Raw genomic sequence first — 24,621 nt, 5'->3', positions numbered from 1 at the left:
AAGGCTTTGACGATGGGGAGGCAATGTGAATGGTTAAGAGCATGTGCCCTAACTCACAGTTGGGTTTAAATTTTGTCTCCACCACTTAAAGCTATCTATGCATACTGGGCTAGTTACCTGACCTCTGTGTTTCTAATCTATAACAGGTGTAACAGGCTTATAGTACCTGTGTTCATAGGGTTGTTATAATAATTCAATAAAGCATATGAAGTGTTGAGAATAGTACCGGCACAAAGGAAGTGCTTGATATTGTGTTAGCTGTGATTATTTTGATTGTGTTTATCCTTACTAGTGTCATCATTATTAGTTACTGGATGGGTGGGTGGGGAGGTGAGTGGGATAAAGTTAAGTAAGAAATGGTTCCCACCATTAAAGAGTTTGATAGGGAAGGCAGAGTGTTTTTTAAAAACATGTAGGTAAATTTTAATTAAAAAACCATAAATATTGAATTCTAGTTAATTATATGTATGCTGAAGTATTTAGGAGTGAAGTATACTGATATCTGCAATTGACTTTGAAATGGACTGATGAATGGATAGATGGAAAGATATGGGATAAAGCAAATATAGCAAAATGGTAAATGTAGACTCTAGATAATGGATATATGGGGGTTCACTTTACAATTCTTCCAACTTCCCTGCGTATTTGAACATTTTCATAATAAAATATTGGAAATATATGTTGATACCTTATGCCATAAGGTAAAACATACCATAGAATTTCAGAGGGAGTAAAATGACGTGTAACTGGTAGGTCAGAAAAAACTGTGGTGGGAGTATATTTGAGTTGGGCTTTAAAAGGGTTCAGAGGGTTTAACTCAAAAATGGTGGGGACAGGAAAGCATTTCAGGTGGGATGAACAGCAAAGGCCATGATACTAAAAACAATGTGATTTGGGAATGTATGACCTGAATTAGTACAGGTGGTAGGAGGGAAACATGACTGTGATGGAAGGCAGAGTAGGATAATGGTCCATCTTCCTTATATCAAGGACCTTATCCTACAGATAAATGGGAACCACTGAAGTTTCTTGAGCAGGAAACTCTACATTTTTCCTGTCACTTTGGGCTAGGCTTTCCCATATAGGAAGGTGTGAACTTTTTCAAGGAAGTAAACAATGTTTCATCAGTGTTTTAATTAGAATTCTGATCAAGACCACAGGTTGGACTGGATGATAAATAGCAAAGTCCTTTTATTACATATCAGTCTCTATACAAACCCAGAACCACTGGTATATCAATTGAGAGGAACTGCATGAAACTTGCACTTAATTTGTGTCCTGACTGTTAAGCTGTAACTCCAGTATCTGCTTTAATAGTCACATCTTACATTAAATACTAAATCAGAAACGGAGTCTACACTGCATGTGTCTGGAGAGCTTTAGAATGCTCCTCTTTTCCCCTAGGGACTGCAGGGACTTGATAGACAGCCTAGATCAGTGGTTTTTATGCTTCAGTGTGCCTAAGAATGACAGCCCAATGTTGTATGCACAAAACCAGGCACACTGTCCCTTATGTGCAATTTCAGGGATTTCTTTCACAGCTAAGGGCTTGAGTTTTGAGCCCAGTTAATCCTAAAATGGCCCTCACCCCCAACTGTGGGTCTTAACTCCCCCAAATATTTTAAGTCCCTCTATTTATCTGTGCTCTCCTTAGTTTTCATGTCAGTCCTGTCTGTGCTTCCTTCTTCCTGGTTTGTCCTCCCACTGCTGCTCTTCCTGCCACCCTATCCCATGGAGCCCTCTAGAACCTCGTTCCATTGTAAACAAACTACCCTAAGTCCTTAGTTTCACCACTTGGTGCTCTTTCACTCTGCTCACCTTGGCAAAAAACTACCTTTTTCCATTGATATATTGGATCCCAGGGAAGACTGCTCATTCTCCCACACCCTCCCACATCCTAGGGCTGGACCTGGGGACAGGAAGGATGGCCACTTTCTTAATTCCTCCACCCTGCTATAAAATCACCTCCTTTGAGGTTCATGCCATCAGTTCTACCATCCTCTACTGAGGTCATCCTTTATGGCCAACTTCCTGTGTTCCCTGAGGACTTTGGCACCTGACTCAGTTTTCCTACCTCTTATCCTAGCAACATTCTGGTAACTTCAGTATCCCTGCCAACAAACTGTACCTATTCCACCATTGTGTATTGGATGTGTGGGGGGCAGGTAGCTGTAACAACCAAGCCTCACCTCTTGTCCTGGACTACCTTCAACTCCAGTGAACTTCACTTCCACCCTTCCATGGCCACTCCCCACCCAGAATGCTCCACTGCTAAACCTTACACCCCAACATCCCACATTCTAACTGTAATGACAGCTTAGGGTTCTCTCTTTCTCTTGTCTCACCTCAATAAATGTTTGTTCCAATTGTATAAAGATTCCCAGTGCCAAGCCCCAAAGACCCGGGCAAGAGGAGCCCCCACTCCAAGTCTCATACTTTAGAGGGCCCCAGTCTAACCCTTCTCAGATGGTGCCTATTCCTCTAGGGTAAGGAGTCTGCAGGGCCAAGGGAACATGCCCACCAAAGCCCACGCTCACCCTCTCCATACCTGGACCAAGCTCTGGATACAGAAGATCTTAGTTTTCCCTGTTGAAAGAGTCCTGAGCCTGCTTCTGGGGCCTGCATGGACTTTGTCCTCAGAGTCCTTTCTCTGGAGCATGGATTGAACTGCCAGTGACACACCGCTAAGCCCATGGGGTGGTCAAGGAGTGAGCTATGTGAGGGAGGATGGACCTTGCCTGTGCAGGCTACGGTGTACCCTTCACACTGTGGGGCGGAGCCTGGGGCAGGAAGAGAAGGAGTGTGTATCTAGGGCTGGCTCTTCCCATGTGACCTCATCTGGCACAGTCAGGATTAGGACTGAGTCCTAATAAAGGAATCTTGAAAACTGACCTGGCTGGATTTCAGAACTGCTGTGGACTCCACGTACGTCCTGTTTCCCCTTTTTGACCAGGGGTGTCTTCAGCAGTTATCTTGTGCCTAACCTTCTCCGTGTGTGTTGGATATGTGTATGTGTAGGGGTAGGCAGATTCTCTTTAGTTCATAGAACTTCAGGTTAAGAGGAACTGTACTGGAGCTGCCGTACTTAAAGGAACTACACCTGACAAGCCTCTTGATGATGCTATAAATGTGAAGGTTTGGGGGAGGCTTTAGGAGGGAGTTAGTGTATTTTCCGTGTAGAAGAAATGTAAATAATGTGACCAGAGTGTTGACTATGGTAGTTTAAAATATATCCACAATTCTTTGATACTCCTTTCAAAAGGAGGAGCCTAATTTCTCTTCCCTTGAGGGTGGACTGGTCTTAGTAATTCGCTTCTAACAAATAGACTAAGGCAGGAATGACAGTGTGATTTCTGAGGCTGGATCATATAAGACATTGTGGCTTCCATCTCTCTCTCAGATCACCTGCTGTGGGAGAAGCCAGGGGCCATGTCATGAGGACGCTCAAGCAGCTGCCCTATGGAAAAAGCCACATGGTGAGGAACGGAGGCCTCTTGCTGAGAGCCACGTGAGGGAGCCACCTTGGAAGCAGATCCTTTAGCACAGTCAACCCTTCAGATGACTGTAGCCCAACTAATATATTGACTACAGTCTCATGGGAGGCCCTAAGTGAGAACTACCCAGCTAAGCTTAATTTTTGACCCACGGGAAGTTTCGGATAATAAAATGCTTGTTGTTTTAAGCTATTAAGTTTTGGGGTGATTGGTGACACAGTAATGGCAACTAATATTATACTTATTCGGTCTTGACCTCACTTGACCACTCCTCAGGATGTGACACTGTTCAGCACTCCCTCTTCCACCCACTGCTTTCCCACATTGGCTTCCAGGAAAGTACTTCCACTTGAGTTTTCTTTTAGCCTCCTAGCCAGTCTTGTCAGTTTTCTTCATTAGCTCCTCTGCTACTTGCCCCTGAAACAACCAATTCTCCTAAGACTTCTATCTTTATTCCTATCACATTGCTTATTGACTTTAATCACACCCATGATTAGTCATAATTAAAACTAAAATTTTCATGTCAATGTCTCCTCTCCAGACCTGTCTCCTAGACTTCTGCTTATAGGACAGCTGCTTATAGGACAACTCTATTTAGAGTTGGTGGTCCCTGGCTCCTCATACTTATTTGAAATTGAATCATCCTCTTTATCTTCACACTTGTCCCTCTTCCCATAGCCCTTCCAACAATGAGGGAGACCGTTGTCCTCCCAGCTGCTCAAGCCAAAAATGTTGCTCCCTGCCACCCTAGACTCCTCCTTACTTGCTGCTTTCAGGACCTTAGTCATTCGACTCCAGCAAATATCTTTAGACTCATATTGCAATTTTTTTTTTTTTCGGTATCCAGGCCTCTCACTGCTGTGGCCTCTCCCGTTGCGGAGCACAGGCTCCGGACGCCCAGGCTCAGCGGCTATGACTCACGGGCCTAGCTGCTCCGCGGCATGTGGGATCTTCCCGGACCGGGTCACGAACCCGTGTCCCCTGCATCGGCAGGCGGACTCTCAACCACTGCACCACCAGGGAAGCCCCATCTTGCAAATTTTTCTACAGGTTTTTCCAGCTTTACTTAATTACTTGTGGTTTCCAAGCGATTCTTGCCACTTCAAGCCCCTGTATGGCTTTGCATATGCCTCTTTCTAGAATTTTGCTTTTCCATCCTTGATCTGTTGGCTTTCCAATTTTGATAAGTCCTACTTTCAAACTTTAGTGCAAGCGTCTCCTCAGTCTAACTGTGCCCACAGTACTCTGTGCTTATGTTTAGCATCGTCCTTGCAACTCCTGAATTCTCCATCCTACTTTGTAGGGCAATTCTCCATGGTATTTCTACATGTCTTGTGACAGCTTTTATCTCAAACTATCTTCTTAAGAATGTTCGCATAGCAAACAGCCTTGGGAGACAGGGGTAGTAACTCCCTCTGGGACAGGAGGCAGAGGGCAGATTTTATTTCCAGAGAAGTATAATAATGTATGTCTCTGGGGCAAAGACTGGGCAGGTTAGCAGCTCCTGATAAGGCAGGAGGTTTTCTGAGCTTAGGATTCCTCAGCTGTGACACAAATGCATGGTGTGCAGTTTCTACCTAGGGTGCTCTGCATTACCCCTGTGGAACACAGAGGGCAAGGGGAACTGATGTGAACATGAAGCTTATGCTGCCTGCTGAGCCATACATAATAAAGTCCTTTGTCTGACCTTCAAGTTTCATGTCTTCTGCCAGCATCTATGAACCTATGAAACTGTGGCAGGCTAACTTGCTAGCTTGCACATAGGGAAAATCTTGGACTCTTCCCAATTCTTGACACCTCTCCACATGCTTGACTGTAAGTGCCTTGAGAGCAAGAGCTGTGTCTGAATGGACTTTGCTTCCCTTGTGGGTGACAAAAGGTAGTTGCTTTATAAGCGGTGGCTGCTACTAATGATGTTTCGGTCTAAATGGCTTTGGAGGTAAGCACTCAGATATATTTACTGAATCCAACTTTGAAATAAATTGCCATGATTCTGCTGCTGGTTATTAGATATTGTGCACATTCCTTGGAGTTGTAGAGGGTGAAGGCTCAGATCTGTGTTCTGTGGCACAGTGAAATTCTCTGGGGGTTAAAAATGCTAGATAGTTCACAGGGTGTTAAGCCCTACTGCAGGTAATGAAGGTGGCTGAGCAGAGTCTAGGTTTTTCTGGGAGGTGGTATATTATGCTGCAGTTGTGATGGGATGGCATTCTCTGCCATTAGCCTCACAGTAGCATCAAACATGGCCAGAGCAGACCAGTCCCCTGTGGAACCAGACTGATTTCAGACCAATCTGTCTGAGCTTGAATGAAGGAATTTATCAGTGCTTCTGGTGCTTGAACTTTTAAGAGCAAAGGCTCTTCCCTTCTTCTAACCCTTTGCAATGACTAATCCCAACCATGACTAGGCAAGATTGCTGGCGGGGTTTGCTCGTGGGAGGGAAATCCACCAGGCTGCAGCTTTAATCCGGCTTTGCATTGTGGAAGCCTGTCTAGCTATCCTTTTTTCCTGGTTTAGGAGGAGATGGAACCTTGTCAGCATTTGAGCTGAGGTGGCTTTCAGAGCCAGAGTCAGGGGTCAAAAGGCTTTGCGCATAGTCTATGGCCAAATGGTTATTAAAGACCACTTCATCCCATTTAAACCTATAAATAAACTGGGGTACAAAGGGGATAAATCGCTGATAATTGGCGATCGATTCCGGAGCCTAAATTGACTCTATTTCCATCTCAGTAGACGCCTCACTTTTTCTTATTCCCTTGGCTCCCTCACTCTTCCTGCATACCCAGGGAACTTGAGTGCAGCATTCTAATGCTTGGTCAGCATGATTCCTAAATTTTCTAGCAGGCTTGACTCACTAAGACAGCTCCAGTTCCCTGAGTGTGTAAAGCAGTCCCACCTCTAAGCGAGACGGAGGCGTCAGAAAAGGAACCCTAGGGCGTGAGCCGGGGAAGGGGGGCGTGCGGGGCAAGGCGGGGCACCCTGAGACGTGCTCGTCTGTTTAGGGAGCGGCAACCCAAGAGAGACTCTCAGGTCGAGTCCCGCCCTGCATGGCGATTACACGGTGGTGGGAGGCGGACGAAGGAGGGAGTGCGCAAGGGGCGGGAGGTGCGTCTCTGTGCCCCACTCGTTTCTCCCTGGGCCAGGAGAGAGAGACAGTCTTTCAGAAGCGCACGCTGCACTTGCTCAGTGTAGAAGGGGTAACGCTCAGCTGACTCCCTCCTAGACTGGGGATTGGCTCTGCAGGGTGTGCCAAGCACAGGGTGTACGAAACTCTCCGAAGGGAGTTGGAGAGAAGTACTTGACCCGGGGTGCGCGGCGGCGCGCTCAGTCGCGCCCAGTCGCGCTGAGCCCCGCGCAGGCACGCGCCTGAAGCCCCGCCCCGCCCCGCCCGTGACGAGCGCGCGCGGGGCCTCTGACCCATCCCTCGCCCGCGCGTTCCCCTCCACGCTGCCTCCGCCGTTCCCCGCCCCCTCGCCTCAGGGGCTGTCCTCGTAGCTGCCTGACTTGAGGTCCGGCAGCTTCTGCTTTTCCTGCCCCTGCCGAGGGACCGAGGGAGCACACCCCGTGGGCAGCGGTGCTCTCGGAACACGTGGCCATCTCGGAGCAGGTTGGAGTGAGCAGCGGGCGGCGCTGCGGGGACAGGCGCGGTGGGCAGCCCCAGGGGCAGCGGCAGGGTCCTGGCGGGGGGAGGACAGGGTTGCGGCGGGCGGAACGGTGTCTCCTTCACTTCGCCCTCCAGCCGCGGCAGCTGCAGCGGGACGCAGAGCTAGCCGAGCGGCCTCAGCTGCTAGCGGAGCGGCAGCGGTGCCTCCCCCGACCACCAGGTACCGCCGCGCCCGCCTCACTCGGACCTTGGGGCCTAGGCCCCGGTGGCCAAGCAGGACGCCTGAGCCGGACTCGGGGTCGGCCCCGACTCCCTAAGATGGCCGCGCTGCCTTGCGGCCCCTCTCCCCTCTGTCTGAGACCCCCTTCTGGTCCCTTGATTCGCCTCTGAGCCCCGCTGACCGCACTTCTTGTCCCTCCCTCAGATCACCTCTCCTCGCGGCCTCGCCATGGCGACCTCCGGACAGACCTGCCCGCGGCGTAAGTAGAGCGATCTCTGCGGGATGGGGCGGCGGTGTCTGGGCAGCCGAAGCCTCCCGACCAGAAAACCGCAGCTTCTTTCCCCCTCTGTCTTCAAGGGCTTGGAAGTTCGCCCCTTTCGGTAGCCATTCCACCGTCTGACTTCCCTGGCTTTGCGGAGGAGGGGCTGGGTGGTTGGATCTCGGATAGCGGGACTGACTAGGCCTGGGGAGCTGGTCTGTGGACGCATTCACGTTCAGCTTTGACGAACTGAGAAGCAGAAAGTTATTAATTATCGGGTTCAGCTTTTGCAGGATTGGATCGGTCACGTTTTTAGAGGAAGTAGTAACCCCCGTGTGAGGGCGCAAGGTCATTCATTACATGTGCTCCTAAGGGCGTGGACGTGCTATGTAGGATGAATGAGCTGGTGTAACGACCTCAGATTGCTTGCCCTTAAGCCTCACAGCGTGGGCCGAGGACTTGAGTGTCATACTAATATGTTTAAAGTGCATTTGATATTTAGTTGATGTAGGCGCTTGAGTGAAACATAAATGGCTGTATTTTTTTTTTATGTTTCAATATTTAAGTTTCAGAAGTATGACCTATCTTTCTCTTTCTATTTCGGAATATTGGTTTTGATCTCCGTGAGGATACTAAAGGTTGAATAGGGGGGAGAGGGACTTGTCTTAGTTTTTAATCTTATCTCATTTGGTTAAATCACATTCCAGTGAATTTTGGCAGGTATATCTGTATGTACAGATATATACGTGTGTATGTGTTTGATTCTTTGTACTAGTCTCATCCTAGGAAGTGAGGCTACAGGCACTGTGTAAATTTAGGAATAGAAAATATTTTTATATATTTTGGAGGGAATTTTCCAAGTTTGTATAAACACTTAACTGTGATTATCTATTTTAGAAATAAGCCTTTGGTGCTGATACCTCCTTCATGGATCATACTAGACTACAGTGTTATTATAGATTCTAGTGGTATCAAAACTAAGTTGGACTGCTTGGTTTTAAAGGTAGCAGTGGGTCATAAGCTAGTTCTTGGACAGACTGGGAGAACAGGGACGTTAACACTGGAATGTTTCTTCCCACCAGCAATGTGTATTCCTCCATCATATGCTGACCTTGGCAAAGCTGCCAGAGATATATTCAACAAAGGATTTGGTAAGAACTGTTTTAAAAATTTTAGATCTGAAGCGAAAATGTGTGTTTGGATTGCTTAGTGAATTAGTAATTTCTTCAGATTGTAAATATCTTGCTGCAGTAATTCTTCTGTTAGCTACATTTAAGATAACATTTCTTTTAAAAGAGTACTGTAACAATCCACATTTCCCTCCATCCCACATTTCCTCCCTCCATCCCAATTTCCTCCTTTTTTTCATACTTTAGTTCAGGGAATTTACCTTTAAGAAAAAAAACAATTGTGCTTTCATTTCCTTCGGATGTAGTTTAGGCCTTGGTTGACTAGAATTACGATGTTTTACTGCTTTTGCTTTTATGGTGGTGACTCATAAAGGGTTATGGGTTTCTGCAAATAAATTTGGGTTTTGTTAAAAGATTTTGTTCCACACCCCACCCTCCCTATCCTTTAGATTATTTCCCCAGTTGTTCAGATTATTAATTCCAAAGCGAGGTATGCCTTTGAGATAAATGTTCTAAATGCCTGTATCATAATAAACTATTGATTATTCTGATCTTTAAGTTGAATAGATTTTCTGATCTGATGTTTAGGTTTGAAAAGCATGTTTTAATAAATGTTTTGATAAGATGATTTGGAAGCTGTTTTTGAGGGTGGGTGCCAAATACACGCCAACATACTAGGAGAGCTTCATAGAGATGTTCTGTCCTTTACATGTTAGTTTACATAGAATAATTTAATTTGTTTTCATTTAAATATTGTATATCAACACACATTTTTATCCCCCTCTGAATATGTGAAATGTTTCTGGTTTTTGTTTTTTTAAATGTAGTCAGCTGTTGGTATGCATCTTTTATACAAAAAGATCATTTTGTTCTTTTTTGCTCTCTACTTGAAGGTTTTGGGTTGGTGAAATTGGATGTGAAAACAAAGTCATGCAGTGGCGTGGTGAGTGTTAGTTATTTGATAAGTTCTGACGAGCCTTTATACAATTTTTCAACCCATAAGATAGTCATAACTGAAAGATGTCTACACATTTTATCTTAAAGAAGGGGCAAAAGATAATTTCGTTTTAAGGGAATTTTATCTTGATTGTTTTGGCTTTGGATATGATTTCTGATTTTCATGTGGTCTTTTGCCATATTACTTTGTATGCTCAAGGAACTCAGGAAAGACACTGGTCATGTGGGATTCTGTTTACTTAGTAAGGTTGCAAGCTTAAAGGCAGGGAACCTGTTATACTTTTTTGTAACCCCTTCTTTTAATGCCTGTGGAAAACATTAAGAGTTCTGGGCATAAAAATATTCAGTAACTTAATTTGAGTGTACTAATCGTTTATGTAATGGTCATATTCTAGCAGCCCGCCTTGGGGAAGATTTCCACTTGTATTTTGTGAATTTAGAGAGTCCTAAATTTGAGTATTTTTAAAGAGGTTACTATTTTGATATTTGGATGTCTTGATCTTGCCTAACAAACTCCCTCAAAGAGAGTAAAGTAAAATTTAATTTTGTGTAATTTTTTTCTTCTAAAAGTTTTTGTTTGGGGATTGTTTTGGGGATGGGTATAGTGTGTGCATATTGAATATTATTGGTTATTTTGATAAATTCTTCCTACAGTTGTTAACTCCCTTAGTGCATATAACTGGTATTTATTTAATCATTTTGTAGTTTCTCAATGCCTAGACTTGGATTTCTGGGGTTTTATATTGGTCGCATCTGTTTTTTGGATTCTTTGGTCTGAAAGGAAGCCTGAGTATTTAGTGTGGTTGAGTGACTTACTTGCTCAAGGTAACAGGTTACAGAGCAGTGACTTAGTGTTTGTTTTGTGTTCCCTCTCTTAACCTATTGCCCCTTATAAACCACTTGCTGTGTATTTGCTGAAACACAAAAGGCTTTCTAAAAGTAGAAGACTCAATTCTTGTGTTTAAAAAGCTTGCTTGCTGGCTGGAGAGACAAAATAAACTTTAAAGTAGGGAACAGTCAGAGCAGTATATCTAGTACTAGATTGTTTGATAAATCAAAATCTTTGTTGGAAAGGAAAGGCTTATTGTGGATAGGAATTTTATAAAATTAAGCTTAAGAACATGAAGGATATATAAGAGCTTGATTAGATATGGTATATTTTAATTTACATTTAATGTATGTAATTCAAAAACATGGTACTGATCTTGTAATATGTCCCTGGCCCCAAATAGTTGCAGTCGCATTTCTCACCTGAACTGCAACGATGTCTGGGCCACTGCAGAAGGTAGAAGCCTAAATATCTTGGTGAGGAGTGAAAGGGAGGGTATAAGCTCCACCAGTGGTATCATCTGACCCATTTCTGGTCCCAGATCACAGTGTGATCTTCTTGGTTTTGTGTCTTGAGGACTCCTTGGCATGTACTTGGCATGTATATAAGCTGGCTCAGTCTGTGGGCTGATGGGTGGCAGTGGGTGGGGCCTTAAGAATCATTAATCATTGTCACTCAGGACTAAAAATAGCTACTCATACACATTTGCATTTCAATTATCTGTTAGAACAGGCTCCATATATATTATATTGTTTTAGTAATGCATTCCTGTTGTGTAGAGCATGTGAAAATGTGCAAAGCTTTCAAAGTCTTAGTCCAATTTAATCCTCCAGAAGTAAGTTTTGTTATTACAGTTGAGGTAACTGAGACCCAGAAAAGTGTCTTACTCAGTGTTACTCATTTAGTAAATGCCAGGCAGAACTGGATGTCAGGACTCCTAATTTCATATCCAGTGTTCTTCCCTAACACAATTTGGTGCTTTTTAGTATGGGCATGAGTGCCAGGCTTTGACTTGAAATTTCTGTTACTGAAAGCATCTAATTTCAGGAGATTGTATATAAGACCTAAAGAATTGAGTCTGTTTCACGGCAGAGCGATAGTTACACAAATGCTCTGTTTTCTAAGTGAAGGATGATTGGTCTTTTCTCCTTTTGATAGAGTTTTTGGTATTTCCTCATTCTGCAGGTATCACAATTTCAGGTCGAAGGCTTTTCTTTATTAGTTCAGATCAGCCATCTTTAAATTTGGCTTTCCAATGACCTTAAGAGTATAACCATCATTAGCAGTCAGATCAGAACCCTCAAAGGGCATTTTTAACATTTTATCTTGGAAGATTTCAGTTGCTTGCCTGTATACTAAGCTCTGAAAGGTTAGATTTCTGGATTATCTGTAGCAGATTTTGAATTTCAGATAAGCCCTCTCCATATTATGCCTTCCTTTTCAGTTGGTGTGCAATTAGGGATTGGCAAGTTATTTATATTTGCTACAAACATAAGATTATATAGTACATTTCAAATTGATCACTGCATAGGTTGTTTTTTCTACTAATATCATCTGTTGTACAGAGTATAGTTTATATTATGCATGATATAAATCAGTTATAGAGTAAATCTCCTATAATTTCCCTCCCCGTTTTTTTTTTTTTTAATGAGAATGTAAAGATGGTTGGGAAGGCATTAAACCTGATGAAGACTCTTTATGTCAGAAACAATATTGAGGTTACCAAAGAATTAAAAAAAAAAAATCTTTTGTGGCATAGATTCTTACAGTGGGGTGCTTTCCTTTTAAGGATTTTCAGGAACCATTTCATAGTAAATTGTGTATAAACTCAGATTTTAATGAAGGGGGTCTGTGATTAGCCATACTGACCTATTTAGTGTCTCATTCAATATCAGGCAGATTGGAAGCAGTACTAAAACATCCATCCTCCCCCACTGATTTTTTTTGAATCCCAAATAAAATCACCTTAGCAGAAGTTTCCTTAAAAGTCGTATAGTTTGTTGTTCACTTGAGAATCAGATACAAGTAACTTTTGATCCATTGGTTGGAAATGTCAGCAGTAGTAAGATGTAGTCAGTAACTTACAGGCTAATTTGTCACTGTTGTATATACTCAGTAGCAGAGGGTAGGAGTGTTTGGGAAGCTAGAAAAAAGAGGATTAGTGAAATTATTGTGTTTCAGTGGGGTTTTGTGTGTGTGTGTGTGTGTGTGTGTGTAAATTAGGAAGTGGATTCTTCTAGGCTTACGAGAAAGTTCCTGAAGTTTGTCTTGTCTTCTTAGGAATTCTCAACATCTGGTTCATCTAATACAGACACTGGTAAAGTTACCGGGACCTTGGAGACCAAATATAAATGGTGTGAGTATGGTCTGACTTTCACAGAAAAGTGGAACACTGATAATACTCTGGGAACAGAAATCGCTATTGAAGACCAGGTAACATTTGAAAATGTGCTGTAGTATTAATTATTTTATTTTTGTATTTCAAAAAAGAAATAAAGCTGAAAACAAATTCTTTTTCTCTCGAAATAGATTTGTCAAGGTTTGAAACTGACATTTGATACCACCTTTTCACCAAACACGGGGTAAGCATGGCATTTTTATCTGCTTTAAATTGAAAAGCATTCTTCTTTGGTATATTTAAGAAAGGTGCACATTCAGGTGCCTTGTGGTGGTGAATTTCTGTTTCTGCCTTTGGAGCATGAGCAGTATGGTTGTTGACTTGCCTTCAAATATTTGCCTCTTATTGTGACACTAACTTGGGTACCTAACATGTTTTTTATAGGCTTTTGTGACTGATAACCAGTTCTGCAAAGCAGTCTTCCTATGGTGGTGGTGGTCCAGTCGCCCCTTGTGCCTTTTAGTTCATTGAGCCATGTTTTTTTTTTTTACCTCTTATGATTATCTTGCTATCTCTTATACAGGCATACCTTGGAGATATTGCAGGTTTGGTTCCAAACCACTGCAATAAAGTGAATATTGTAAAAAAGCGACTCATACGGATTTTTTGGTTTCCCAGTGCATATAAAAGTTATGTTTACACTATACTGTTGTCTGTTAAGTGTGCAGTAGCATTATGTTGGGGAAAAAAACAATGTACATACCTTAATTAAAAAATACTTTATTTCTAAAATATACCAACGATCATCTGAGCCTTCACCAAGTCGTAGTAGTAACATCAGAAGATCAGTGACCACAGATCACTGTTAACAAATAAAATAATAATAATAAAGTTTGAAATATTATGAGAACTACCAAAATGTGACAACAGCAACACAAAGTGAACAAATGCTGTTGGAAAAAAACACCCAAACAGATCTGCTTGGTGCAGGATTGCTACAAACCCTCAATTGCTACAAACCCTGCTACAAACAGGTGCGGGGGGGAGGGAAACACAGTAAAGTGAACTGCAGTAAAACAATGAAGTGTGCCTGTACTCCCCAGTTACAGTGAGGTTCATTTAAATCTGTTTTGTGCCCTCTATGCAGAAGTTATGTCTGTAAATCTTTCCCACTGACATCAGTTTTAAGACAGTTTGTTCTTTTTCCAGAAAGAAAAGTGGTAAAATCAAGTCTTCTTACAAGAGGGAATGTATGAACCTTGGTTGTGATGTTGACTTTGATTTTGCTGGACCTGCAATCCACGGTTCAGCAGTCTTTTGTTATGAGGGCTGGCTTGCTGGGTACCAGATGACCTTTGACAGTGCCAAATCAAAGCTGACAAGAAATAACTTTGCAGTGGGCTACAGGACTGGGGACTTCCAGCTACACACTAATGTGTGAGTATTTCTTTTGTGGGATATTATGATGTAGGACCTCAAAGTGGTATTGATGTCTCCTGTCATCTCCTGTGAATCTGAGTACAACCTAAAGGAATTTTCTTAACATAAAAAGATCATCCTTGGGCATTTCTAGAATGCCCTTCAGAAGTGTACAGTAAAAACCATTAGTCTGAGTTTTGGTGCTGAGAGAGTAAATGTTCATTTCACATGAGGCTTGATGTGCTTTGGATTTTTAGAAGAGGCTAAGATGGGAGTTCCTTGGTGGTCTAGTGGTTAGGATTTGGAGCTTTCACTGCCGTGGCCCGGGTTCTGTCCCCGGTCAGGGAACTGAGATTCCACAAGCTGCATGGTATGGCCAAAAAAAAAAAGGCTAAGACATTGCCAAACTCTGTGCATTCATTTGACTTCATTGTCTGTGATGTGTGAGGTGCTCATTTGATAGGATTACCTAAAATGTATAGAGTTTTTACCTAACCCAAATTAAATGTATATGTAGAAAGGACTTAAAAAGAATTTTTTCCCTTATAAAAATGATGCATTGGTATATAACAGAAGTACAAAGAAGAAAACAAAAATGTTTCATAATCCCACCGTCTAGACATATAACTTTTGTTAATTGTTAATGCTTTGGTGTTTCATCTTTTTATATGTGTGTATATAAAATACATACCAAAAAGGCTGTTTTTAACCTCCCCCACCTTAATACATTTTGATCATTTTCCTATAGCATTATGTATTCTTAGTGATGGTTAGTGGCTGCATGATAATTTTTATAGATATACCATGATTGATTTGACCAATCCCTGTTTTTGGACATAAGTTGGGAAAAGTCCTTTGATGACATTAAAAAAAATTTTTTTATTTATTTAGTTTTGGCTGTGTTGGGTCTCCGTTGCTGTACGTGGGCTTTCTCTAATTGCGGTGAGCGGGGGCTGCTCTTCATTTCAGTGCGCGAGCTTCTCATCGCGGTGGCTTCTCCTTTCGCGGCGCACAGGCTCTAGGTGTGTGGGCTCTAGAGTGCAGGCTCAGTAGTTGTGGCGTATGGGCTTGGCTGCTCCGCAGCATGTGGGATCTTCCTGGACCAGGGCTCGAACCCATGTCCCTTGCATTGGCAGATGGATTCTTAACCACTGCGCCACCAGGGAAGCCCCGAAAAGACCTTGTAAAACTAAAGTTTTCAGTGGAACACTAGAGACCCATGTAAGCAGTGGCTTTTATTTAAATGTAATGCTACAGTATCAGCCTTGTGCCTTAGACATTATTACATTGTCTAGTCTAGGTTGACTAATTTAAAATATCTTATAGCAATGATGGGACAGAATTTGGAGGATCAATTTATCAGAAAGTATGTGAAGATCTTGACACTTCAGTAAACCTTGCTTGGACATCAGGAACCAACTGTACTCGCTTTGGCATTGCAGCTAAATATCAGTTGGATCCCACTGCTTCCATTTCTGTGAGTACTGCTGTGGGCTTAGAATGGGATTTGGGTTGTGGGACTTAATCTTTGGGTATATTGGATTGTGTTGAATATTTGAACTGTGGTTCACACAATTCCCAGTTTACACACAGATTGGGACTAGAACTCGGGAATGCTGCTTTTTTTTGTTGAGACAGAGATGTTTGCTATCCAGGCCACAGGAGTTTCTTTAAATTAACTTCAAAAGTTGTTGAAGTAGTGTAGATAATAACTATGAGGGCCAAGCCTGTCCAAGCCCAGGGAAGCCAGTATTTTGGGCCCTGGGCAGTTCGCATTCTGGTTGGAAGGTAATAGTACTTCGTTACTTTGTGTTTGTCTTTAATGGTTTACAAAATATCTTCAGATTTGATCTGAGCAGCCAGTGGTACACATGCTGTTTTGCAAGTGAAGAAACCAAAGCTTGGAGAGAGGAATGACGTAGACCACAGCTAGGGAAGGAAGGAAAGAGAGGTAGGGCCAGGACTGGACTTGCATGTCTTTTGATTTCCCTTCTGTCTAGGGTGACTAGGTAGCTCATCCTGCTTTGCCTGGGACTATCCCAACTTTAGCACTGAAAGTCCTGCATCCCAGGAACTCCCTCCCCTCTATTGTGGGTTGGTTGGGTTGCATGGCCACCCTAGTCCTGTCCTTATACTCTTTCTGCTATTTCTTCCTTCAGTCATAGTGGATTGTGGTAGGGGGGAGTACAGTGTCTGAGGGTATAGAGCGCTGGCTCCAGTTTCAGGCAGATCAGCAGCTCTTCCTGTGTGTTAGTTGCTTACAGGTCAGACACCGTATGTACTAGAATGAAAGAGTTAAACCTTCCGTGAGAGTTATTTCTGTTACATAAAGTCATCTTCATTCCTGAGGACGATATGTTTTGATAATTTAGGCAGTTAAGTTTTAGCCCCATTCTTGTTTTAGCTTAGCAGAGTTGTAATCAGAGAGAATGAGAAGCACCCGGAATGCTTTTCCTGTTGGCAAGGCAGTGATTCATTTATTTTTCCCTTCTCTATTTCTGACTACACTGTAGCAGTAAAATCCTCAGGATTCACACAGCACACTGTGCTGCGGTAGCTACATTGCTATTCTCTTCAAATATATGTCTATGGCACCATCACAGGTTTAATGCCAGCAGAAGATGCAGCTCTCACAGTCTAAAATGGGAAGGCAGCTTGGGACCTGTGTGCCAGTGAGTGACTTCTGGGGATTAGTTTGGAAAACTATTGAATATTTAGCATGGTCCGCCTAAGTAGTGCTGCTGTTACCCTAATCAAGCATCACCCAGGAAGCATTGCATAATGCTCCATTAGTTTCATGGTTGACTCCTAAAATAGTAGGAGCTATTTTATTGTTTGGGGCTCTTAATTTGTTTGGCAAAAGATGGTTGCTAGTGGGGCATTTCTTCCTTAGACAAATAACTCACATGGTCATTGGTGGCTCATGAAGACTTGGCTGTAGTGCCAAGTGAATACAAGTTTTGTTTCTGTGACTTTTGCCTGTGTAGTTGGATCATTTCTCTCTCAATTGGGCTGTTTTGATATACATTACAAAAGAGTGTAGACATCAAATCATTTCGAAGTCTGTTTTTTTTTTTTTTTTTTTTTTTGCGGTACGCGGGCCTCTCACTGTTGTGGCCTCTCCTGTTACGGAGCACAGGCTCCGGACGCGCAGGCTCAGCGGCCATGGCTCACGGGCCCAGCTGCTCCGCGGCATGTGGGATCTTCCCGGACCGGGGCACCAACCCATGTCCCCTGCATTGGCAGGCGGACTCTCAACCACTGCGCCACCAGGGAATCCCCCAAGTCTGTTTTGATCCCAGAGGCTGTTTGTTACCTTTTTATTACCATAGCACTCAAAATGCTGAAGAGCAAAGTTACCTGACTAGGCAACCTAGGCCATGGAGAGCAGGGTGAGATGCCCCCATTTACAGCCTTAGGCCTCTGGTATGGCTTAAGTGATGTCAGTAGTGGGAGAGGATGGAGCTCGAAGCTTCTCCTGACCATGTCTTCCTCTCCAGGATTCCTTCCAGCCCTTGAAAGTCTGTGACTAAAATCCTAAAATATTAGAATTGTATAAGGAGGGAAGGGGTCTGGATTGGTAAATGATGCTCCTTTGGAACGCCTTCTTAAGCACCGTCTAGTTATATACAGCCAAGACTCAAGGGCATTAATGAGAGGTGTGAGAAAGTGAGGTGAAGGAGTTGTAGTCAGTCTCTTTCTTCAGAGGAAGTGCTTGTCATTTGGAGATTTAGAACATGCATGGTTTAAATTCTTTAGGAATACCCCTGAAAGTAGTGTCGTAGTCACAAAATTAAACTATACATACACATGCCATACTTTGAGGGTGGTGTGTGTGTCAATGTCATGTAGTTAGTGAGCCTGGTGAACTTCCATTACCCACATTCTGGTATGGTCTTATGTGCTAGATTAGACTCAACAAGGACAGTTTTTGTTTTGTTTTGTTTTTGTTTTTTAAGGACAGTTTTTATGAGAGTGCTTAGGCTTTTGTGCTATATGGACAGTTTGGGGTCTGTGGACACATCCCAAAAGATTGCAAGAGTTTTGTGTCCTGCTGACAATTTGAATTTAGTGGATGAGGATTAAGTGGCACCTAGTTTTCGCTTAGCTTAATACAATATTAAATTTTATTAACTCTTGTGGAAAAGTGAATGTGTCATAATTGTATGATAGGGAAACACCCAGGGGCTTTGTCCCTCCATTCAAAAATTTGTCTTACATTTGTTTTTGCATTTTATCTTAGGCAAAAGTCAACAATTCTAGTTTAATTGGAGTGGGCTACACTCAGACTCTGAGGCCTGGTAAGTATTAAGGATTGTTCTGATAGTGGTTTCAAAATTAGTTTCATTTCTCAGCTTCTTTTTATTTATTTATTTTTTAAATGGAAACTTTTGAGTTTATGCTTTAAAAGGCAGTATTAAGAGAATGAAGACATACCATAGACTGAGAAAAATGTTTGCAAATCATACAAAGGACTTGTACCCATAACATGTAAAGAACTCTTAAAACTCATTAATAACTATGACAAACAACCCAATCAAAAAATGGCAAAAGACTTGCAAAGACATTTATATGAAGATATACAAATAGCTAATTAGCACAGGAAAAGGTGCTCAATGTCATTAGTCATTAAGTAACTGTAAATTAAAACCACAGTGAAATACCACTGCTACCCACTAGAATCGATATAATAAATCATTAGAAAATAACAAGTGTAGATGAAGATAGGGAGAAGTTAGAGCCCTCATACAGTGCTGGCATGCACATAAAATATTACAGACACTTTAGAAAACAGACTGTTAGATTTTTTTTTTAAATAGATCTTTCTTGGAGTATAATTTCTTCATAATACCATGTTAGTTTCTGTTGCACAACAAAGCGAATCAGCCATATGCATACATATCTCCCCATATCCCCTCCCTCTTGAGCCTCCCTCCCATCCTTCCTATCCCACTCCTCCACGTCATCACAGAGCACTGAGCCGATCTCCCTGTGCTATGCTGCTGCTTCCCACCAGCCAACTGTTTTACATTTGGTAGTGTATATATGTTGAAACTTCTCTCACTTCGTCCCAGCTTCGCCCTCCCACCCCATGTCATCAAGTCCGTTCTCTTATGTCTACCTCTTTATTCCTGCCCTGCAACCAGATTCATCAGTACCATTTTTTCTTTTTTTTTAAGATTCCATATGTATGCTTTAGCATATGGTATTTGTTTTTCTCTTTCTGACTTACTTCACTCTGTATGACAGACTCTAGGTCCATCTACCTCACTGCAAATAACTCAATTTCGTTTCTTTTTATGACTGAGTAATATTCCATTGTATATATGTGCCACATCTTCTTCATCCATTCATCTGTCGATGGACATCTAGGTTGGTTCTATGTCCTGGCTATTGTAAATGGTGCTTGCAGTGAACATTGGGGTGCATGTGTCTGGTTTTCTCAGGGTATATGCCCAGTAGTGGGATTGCTGGGTCATATGGTAGTTCTATTTTTAGTTTTTTAAGGAACCTCCATACTGTCCTCCATAGTGGTTGTATCAATTTACATTCCCACCAACAGTGCAAGAGGGTTCCCTTTTCACCACACCCTTTCCAGCATTGATTGTTTTTAGCTTTTGATAATGGCCATTCTGACCAGTGTGAGGTGATACCTCATTGCAGTTTTGACTTGCTTTTCTCTAATAATTACTGGTGTTGAGCATCTTTTCATGTGCCTCTTGGCCATCTGTATGTCTTCCTTGGTGAAATGTCTATTTAGGTCTTCTGCTCATTTTTTTTTTTTTTTTTTGCCGTACGCGGGCCTCTCACTGTTGTGGCCTCTCCCGTTACGGAGCACAGGCTCCGGACGCGCAGGCTCAGCGGCCATGGCTCACGGGCCCAGCCGCTCCATGGCATGTGGGATCTTCCCAGACTGGGGCACGAACCCGTGTCCCCTGCATCAGCAGGCGGACTCTCAACCACTGCGCCACCAGGGAAGCGCTCCTCTTCTGCTCATTTTTTAACTGGATTGTTTGTTTTTTTGATATTAAGCTCCATGAGCTGTTTGTATATTTTGAGGTTAATCCTTTGTTGTTTCAATTGCAGATATTTTCTCCCATTCTGAGGGTTGTCTTTTTGTCCTGTTTATGGTTTCCTTTGCTGCACAAAAAGTTTAATTAAGTCCCATTTGTTTCTTTTTGTTTTTATTTCTGTTACTCTAGGAGGTGGGTCAAAAAAGATCTTGCTGTGGTTTATGTCAAAGAGTGTTTTTCCTCTAAAAGTTTTATAGTGTCTGGTCTTACATTCAAGTCTTTAATCCATTTGGAGTTTATTTTTGTGTATGGTGTTAGGTAGTGTTCTAACTTCATTCTTTTACATGTAGCTGTCCAGTTTTCCCAGCACCACTTATTGAAGAGGCTGTCTTTTCTCCACTGTATGTTCTTGCCTCCTTTTGTCATAAATTAGGTGTCAGTATGTGCGTGGGTTTATCTTTGGGCATTCTATCCTGTACCATTGATCTATATTTCTGTTTTTGTGCCAGTACCATACTGTCTTGATTACTGTAGGTTTGTGGTATAGTTTGAAGTTGGGGAGCCTGATTCCTCCAACTCGTTTGTCTTTCTCAAGATTCAGCTGCTTCTTTTCCAAACCTTTCAAGCATACAGAAGAATTGACAGAAAGTACAGTGAACACATGTTTACCTTTTGCCACAGTTTTTTATTCCTTTCCTTTTTTTTTTATGGTGGGCTGTTTGGGAATTGCAGCTATCATGACATTTCCCTAAATGCTTCAGCATGCATCTCCTCAGAATAAGAACATTGTCCTGCATAACCACAATACTGTTATCACACCTGAGAAAGTTAACAGTGATTCCATATTATTACTTAATATCCGTTCTCTATTTACTTTCCTCACTTGTACCTGAAATGTCTTGTAGTAATTTTTATTTCTCCAGTCATAGTTCACTCATTGCTTTGGTTGTTTGGTCTCTATAGTCTCATTTACTTTACATAGTATTTTTGAGCCTTGCTGTGTTTTCTGGAGCAGTACTTCTCAAATACCAGTGTGTGCATGAATCACCTTGGGAATCTTATTAAAATACATAGGTCTGGGGCGAGGGGTTCTGACTTTCTAACAAGCTCTTAGGTGATGCCAGTGTTGCTGGTTCTTGAACCACCAGTTGAAGAGCAAGGCTCTAAAGCACTTGGAACTTTTTCCCCAGACTTTTTGACTGTTTTGAAACCTAAAGAAAAGAATGGTACCACGAACACTCATACCTTCCCCACGTTGACCAATTACTAACATTTATTTTGTTTTTATTATCTCTCCATATCTCTATACATAATCCTTCTTTTCTTTTTTCCCCACATATCCTTATGAATTATTTAAATGTTTTCCAAGCACATAGACACATCAGCCCTAGCATACATATCATGAGAGTAAGACATTTTTAACTGCATCATTATAAAGGCATCATAACTATAATACTGTTTTCACAGCTAAGGGAATTAACAGTTTGAAATTATACCTAATATATAGTATATATTTGGATTTCTGCACTTGTCCCAAGTGTCTCTTAATTGTAGCTTTTCCTTTCCAGGATCCAGTTATGGTTGTCATTTAGTCTGGATAGTGTATTGAACATGATTGTATTTTCCAGAGCTGTTTGAGCTTTATTATGAAGTTCTTATGCTCTGGGACTTGATTCCTTCCTTACTGTGGATGTGCAAATGAATTGTCTGGTGTCTCAGATACTCCCAAGCGCCCTCTGGTGGCTGGCACTAGTAGGTCATCTGACAAGCTGAGGAAAAGTGACAGGTTGTGGCGTGACTGCAGACTCCCATGAGGTGTTTCAGGCACTTGATAGTTGTCTGCTTTTGTTTACAGGTGTGAAGCTTACACTGTCTGCTCTGGTAGATGGGAAGAGCATTAATGCTGGAGGCCACAAACTTGGGCTTGCCCTGGAGCTGGAGGCTTAATCCAGCTGAAAGAAACCTCTGGGAATGGACATCAGAAGATTTGGCCTTAATATATTTCCAGTGTGACCAGCAGGCTTCCCCCCCACCCCCACCCAAGAAGGTGATCAAAACAAAGGATGATCTAAACAAGAGCTGTATTTTAAATATTTAGGCAGTTACTTGTTAGCTGGTTTCTAGTTGAATTGGTTATCTATCTAGTTACCAATGCTGCAGTCGTGCAGTCACCTATACATTATTTAAATGTATTTAACTGTTAAATGCGCTACCCACCAATAATGAAATAGACCTTTATGAAAACTGTGCAATTGTGTGCATGTTTGTTTTTATGTTTCTTTTAACATTGAATATTGCCATTGAATGAGATGGATCAGTGGATGTTTTAAGATGAGGTTAAAATTTTTTGTTAATTTCAACCATCATTAGAATTACTTTTGGTATCCCAAAACATTACAAATTATGAATAAAACAAGTATACATAATTAATGACTCTTAAGTATTTGCAGAGTTAAAAACTTGGCAGCTAGGGTTAAATCTTCCTTGTTTCTAGCTAGTACTTTATTTTTCCAGTGAGCATTTATTTTGCTCTTTTCATGAATCTGTGCCACAGAGTCCTCTGACCCGAGAGTAACTCCATGAGATTTTTAGACTACAATAAAGTAAGAAGATATATGCCTTCATATCTTCAGTTTGTAAATTTGAAAAATTACATTGGATCATCGTGAACTCCAGGAAGAGTTAGCAAGTGATGAAAAAAGAGAAATGAAGGGATGGTGCTGAAGGTTGTATACACCCACCACACCCCTTTGGGTTATTGCTTTGGAAATGATCCAGGCCCTAGTTAGGTAGGATGGGATGAGGTGTAGGGAAAGGGAGTAAGGCGTAGACAGACAGTGTCAATACCCAGAGGGTCTGTAGAATGCAAGTGTATGGGCCCCAGTGAGAGGTCGTTACTCGTTTCTTTTCAGGCAGGCACTGAGAAGCTTGGGCCTAAGTTTGTGACCAGAGTACCTTCAGGCTATGTGGCCATTGGCCTTAATCTGGACTTGAGCTGAATGATAGAAATTAATAGATGATTTGGTTGGAAAAGTAGGAAAGAGGAATTTTGATGGCAGAAGTGTTAGAAAGATACCATCAAAGGTTAGAGAAGGGTTTTGTTGAACAAATTCATAATACTAGATCTGTGGTATAGTTTGAAGTCAGAGAGAACAGATAAGAAAATGTAGTACTTACTTATTACCCAAAAAGTGATACATGCTGAAAATTTCCAGGTCAAGAAGAATCTGATGAGAGATTAGCAACCCAAACAAGCTTTCCATACAGGTGGAATGGGGGGCACAAAGGCCCCTTCTGATCTGTTTGTCCTAAGGGACTGGCTGGAATGGCCCATGGAATAAGACACATAACTTAATGGCAGTAAGTTGGAATTTGAACCAGTTTGTTTGAATCAGGCAGGACCTATTGCTAGGTAAGAAGAAAAACAGGAAAGGCTGTCTGCAAGCTAGGTATGAAAGCAGCTCTTGTGTTTTCAGGATACTTAAGAGTAAAATGGACCTATTCACCCATGTGCTTCTTATATACTTTTATAAGTAGGAGAGAGAAGGATAGTTTACAGCCAGGTTCCTGAGGGTTGTCTGAAATGCAAGTATATATCCCAAATACTGTAGGGTTATGAAAGTTGCCAGCTGTGGGCTCATGGGGCTCCTGTGGCCTTGATATGTTAGAAATTAATAGATGATTAATTTACTAATCAGCAGCCTCCAGGTTCAGTTCCACCACCCACGCCTAACAGATGGTGGCAAAACCTAATTCTAGGCTGATGCCATTTCTGCCTGAGGCCTGTGGCAGTGTTGGTGGAAAGGACACTTCATATCTGAGCCTGATCTTCATTTGTGGTGTGGAGATAAGATCTTCCTATGGATTGTGGAGGTTTAAACCACAGAGTGAAGCACCTGGCTCCCTCTCCACCTGGGCTCATAGGCTCATAGATGTTTGTGTTGGAAAGCTTAACTTCCTCTTCATCTTCCTCTGGGGAACTTGTTAAAAATTGCCTCCTACCTATTGGCCTGTCTGCTTCACACCTCTGGCCAGTGATCCCACTCAGTGTCTCATGTTCTTCATGGACTTCATGGGGAGGAGAGGATACATACTCCAGTCAACCTTGAGGTCCTCAGGCCTAAGTCAAGTGGCCTGGTCTCAGGTGATGTTGACCAGGGCCTCCACTGCAGAGGTGAGGCCAAGCTGACAGTTCTGTGACAACTGGGCAAACGGCCAGCAGAATTGGCGTAACCTACAACACTTACACGGAGCAAGGCCCTTTTCCTGCCATCAGATCCCAGATTGGTCTCCACCGGTTCCAGCTGCACTGAACAGGAACTTTAGTCATTTGCCCTTCTTAGGAAGAGGTGTCAGA

The 24,621-nt window shown here is 42.3% G+C and overlaps 1 protein-coding gene across 1 annotated transcript; it reads left to right on the top strand.

Moving 5' to 3' along the window:
- The first annotated feature begins 7,522 nt into the window (after positions 1 to 7,522).
- VDAC2 (voltage dependent anion channel 2) lies at positions 7,523 to 22,340 on the top strand. Its single transcript, XM_067710439.1, has 9 exons — positions 7,523 to 7,577; positions 8,660 to 8,728; positions 9,601 to 9,650; positions 12,774 to 12,926; positions 13,023 to 13,075; positions 14,041 to 14,268; positions 15,577 to 15,727; positions 18,494 to 18,551; positions 22,120 to 22,340. Exons 1-9 carry the CDS (start codon positions 7,547 to 7,549, stop codon positions 22,209 to 22,211), a joined length of 885 nt encoding a protein of 294 aa, XP_067566540.1. The 5' UTR covers positions 7,523 to 7,546; the 3' UTR covers positions 22,212 to 22,340.
- The last annotated feature ends 2,281 nt before the right edge of the window (positions 22,341 to 24,621 follow it).

Source organism: Pseudorca crassidens, chromosome 16 (assembly GCF_039906515.1).
Source record: "Pseudorca crassidens isolate mPseCra1 chromosome 16, mPseCra1.hap1, whole genome shotgun sequence".
NCBI classification, from domain to species: domain Eukaryota; kingdom Metazoa; phylum Chordata; class Mammalia; order Artiodactyla; family Delphinidae; genus Pseudorca; species Pseudorca crassidens.
The sequence above is the reverse complement of the archived record's forward strand: the minus strand, read 5'-3'. Positions and strand labels throughout refer to the sequence as shown.

Bases quoted from the DNA above. Each gene is read 5' to 3' on its own strand.
- VDAC2 (XM_067710439.1), top strand. From the start codon at position 7,547: ATGGCGACCTCCGGACAGACCTGCCCGCGGC. The intron at 7,578-8,659 runs GTAAGTAGAGCG...TCTTCCCACCAG, and splicing joins CGGACAGACCTGCCCGCGGC to CAATGTGTATTCCTCCATCA. The intron at 8,729-9,600 runs GTAAGAACTGTT...CTCTACTTGAAG, and splicing joins TATATTCAACAAAGGATTTG to GTTTTGGGTTGGTGAAATTG.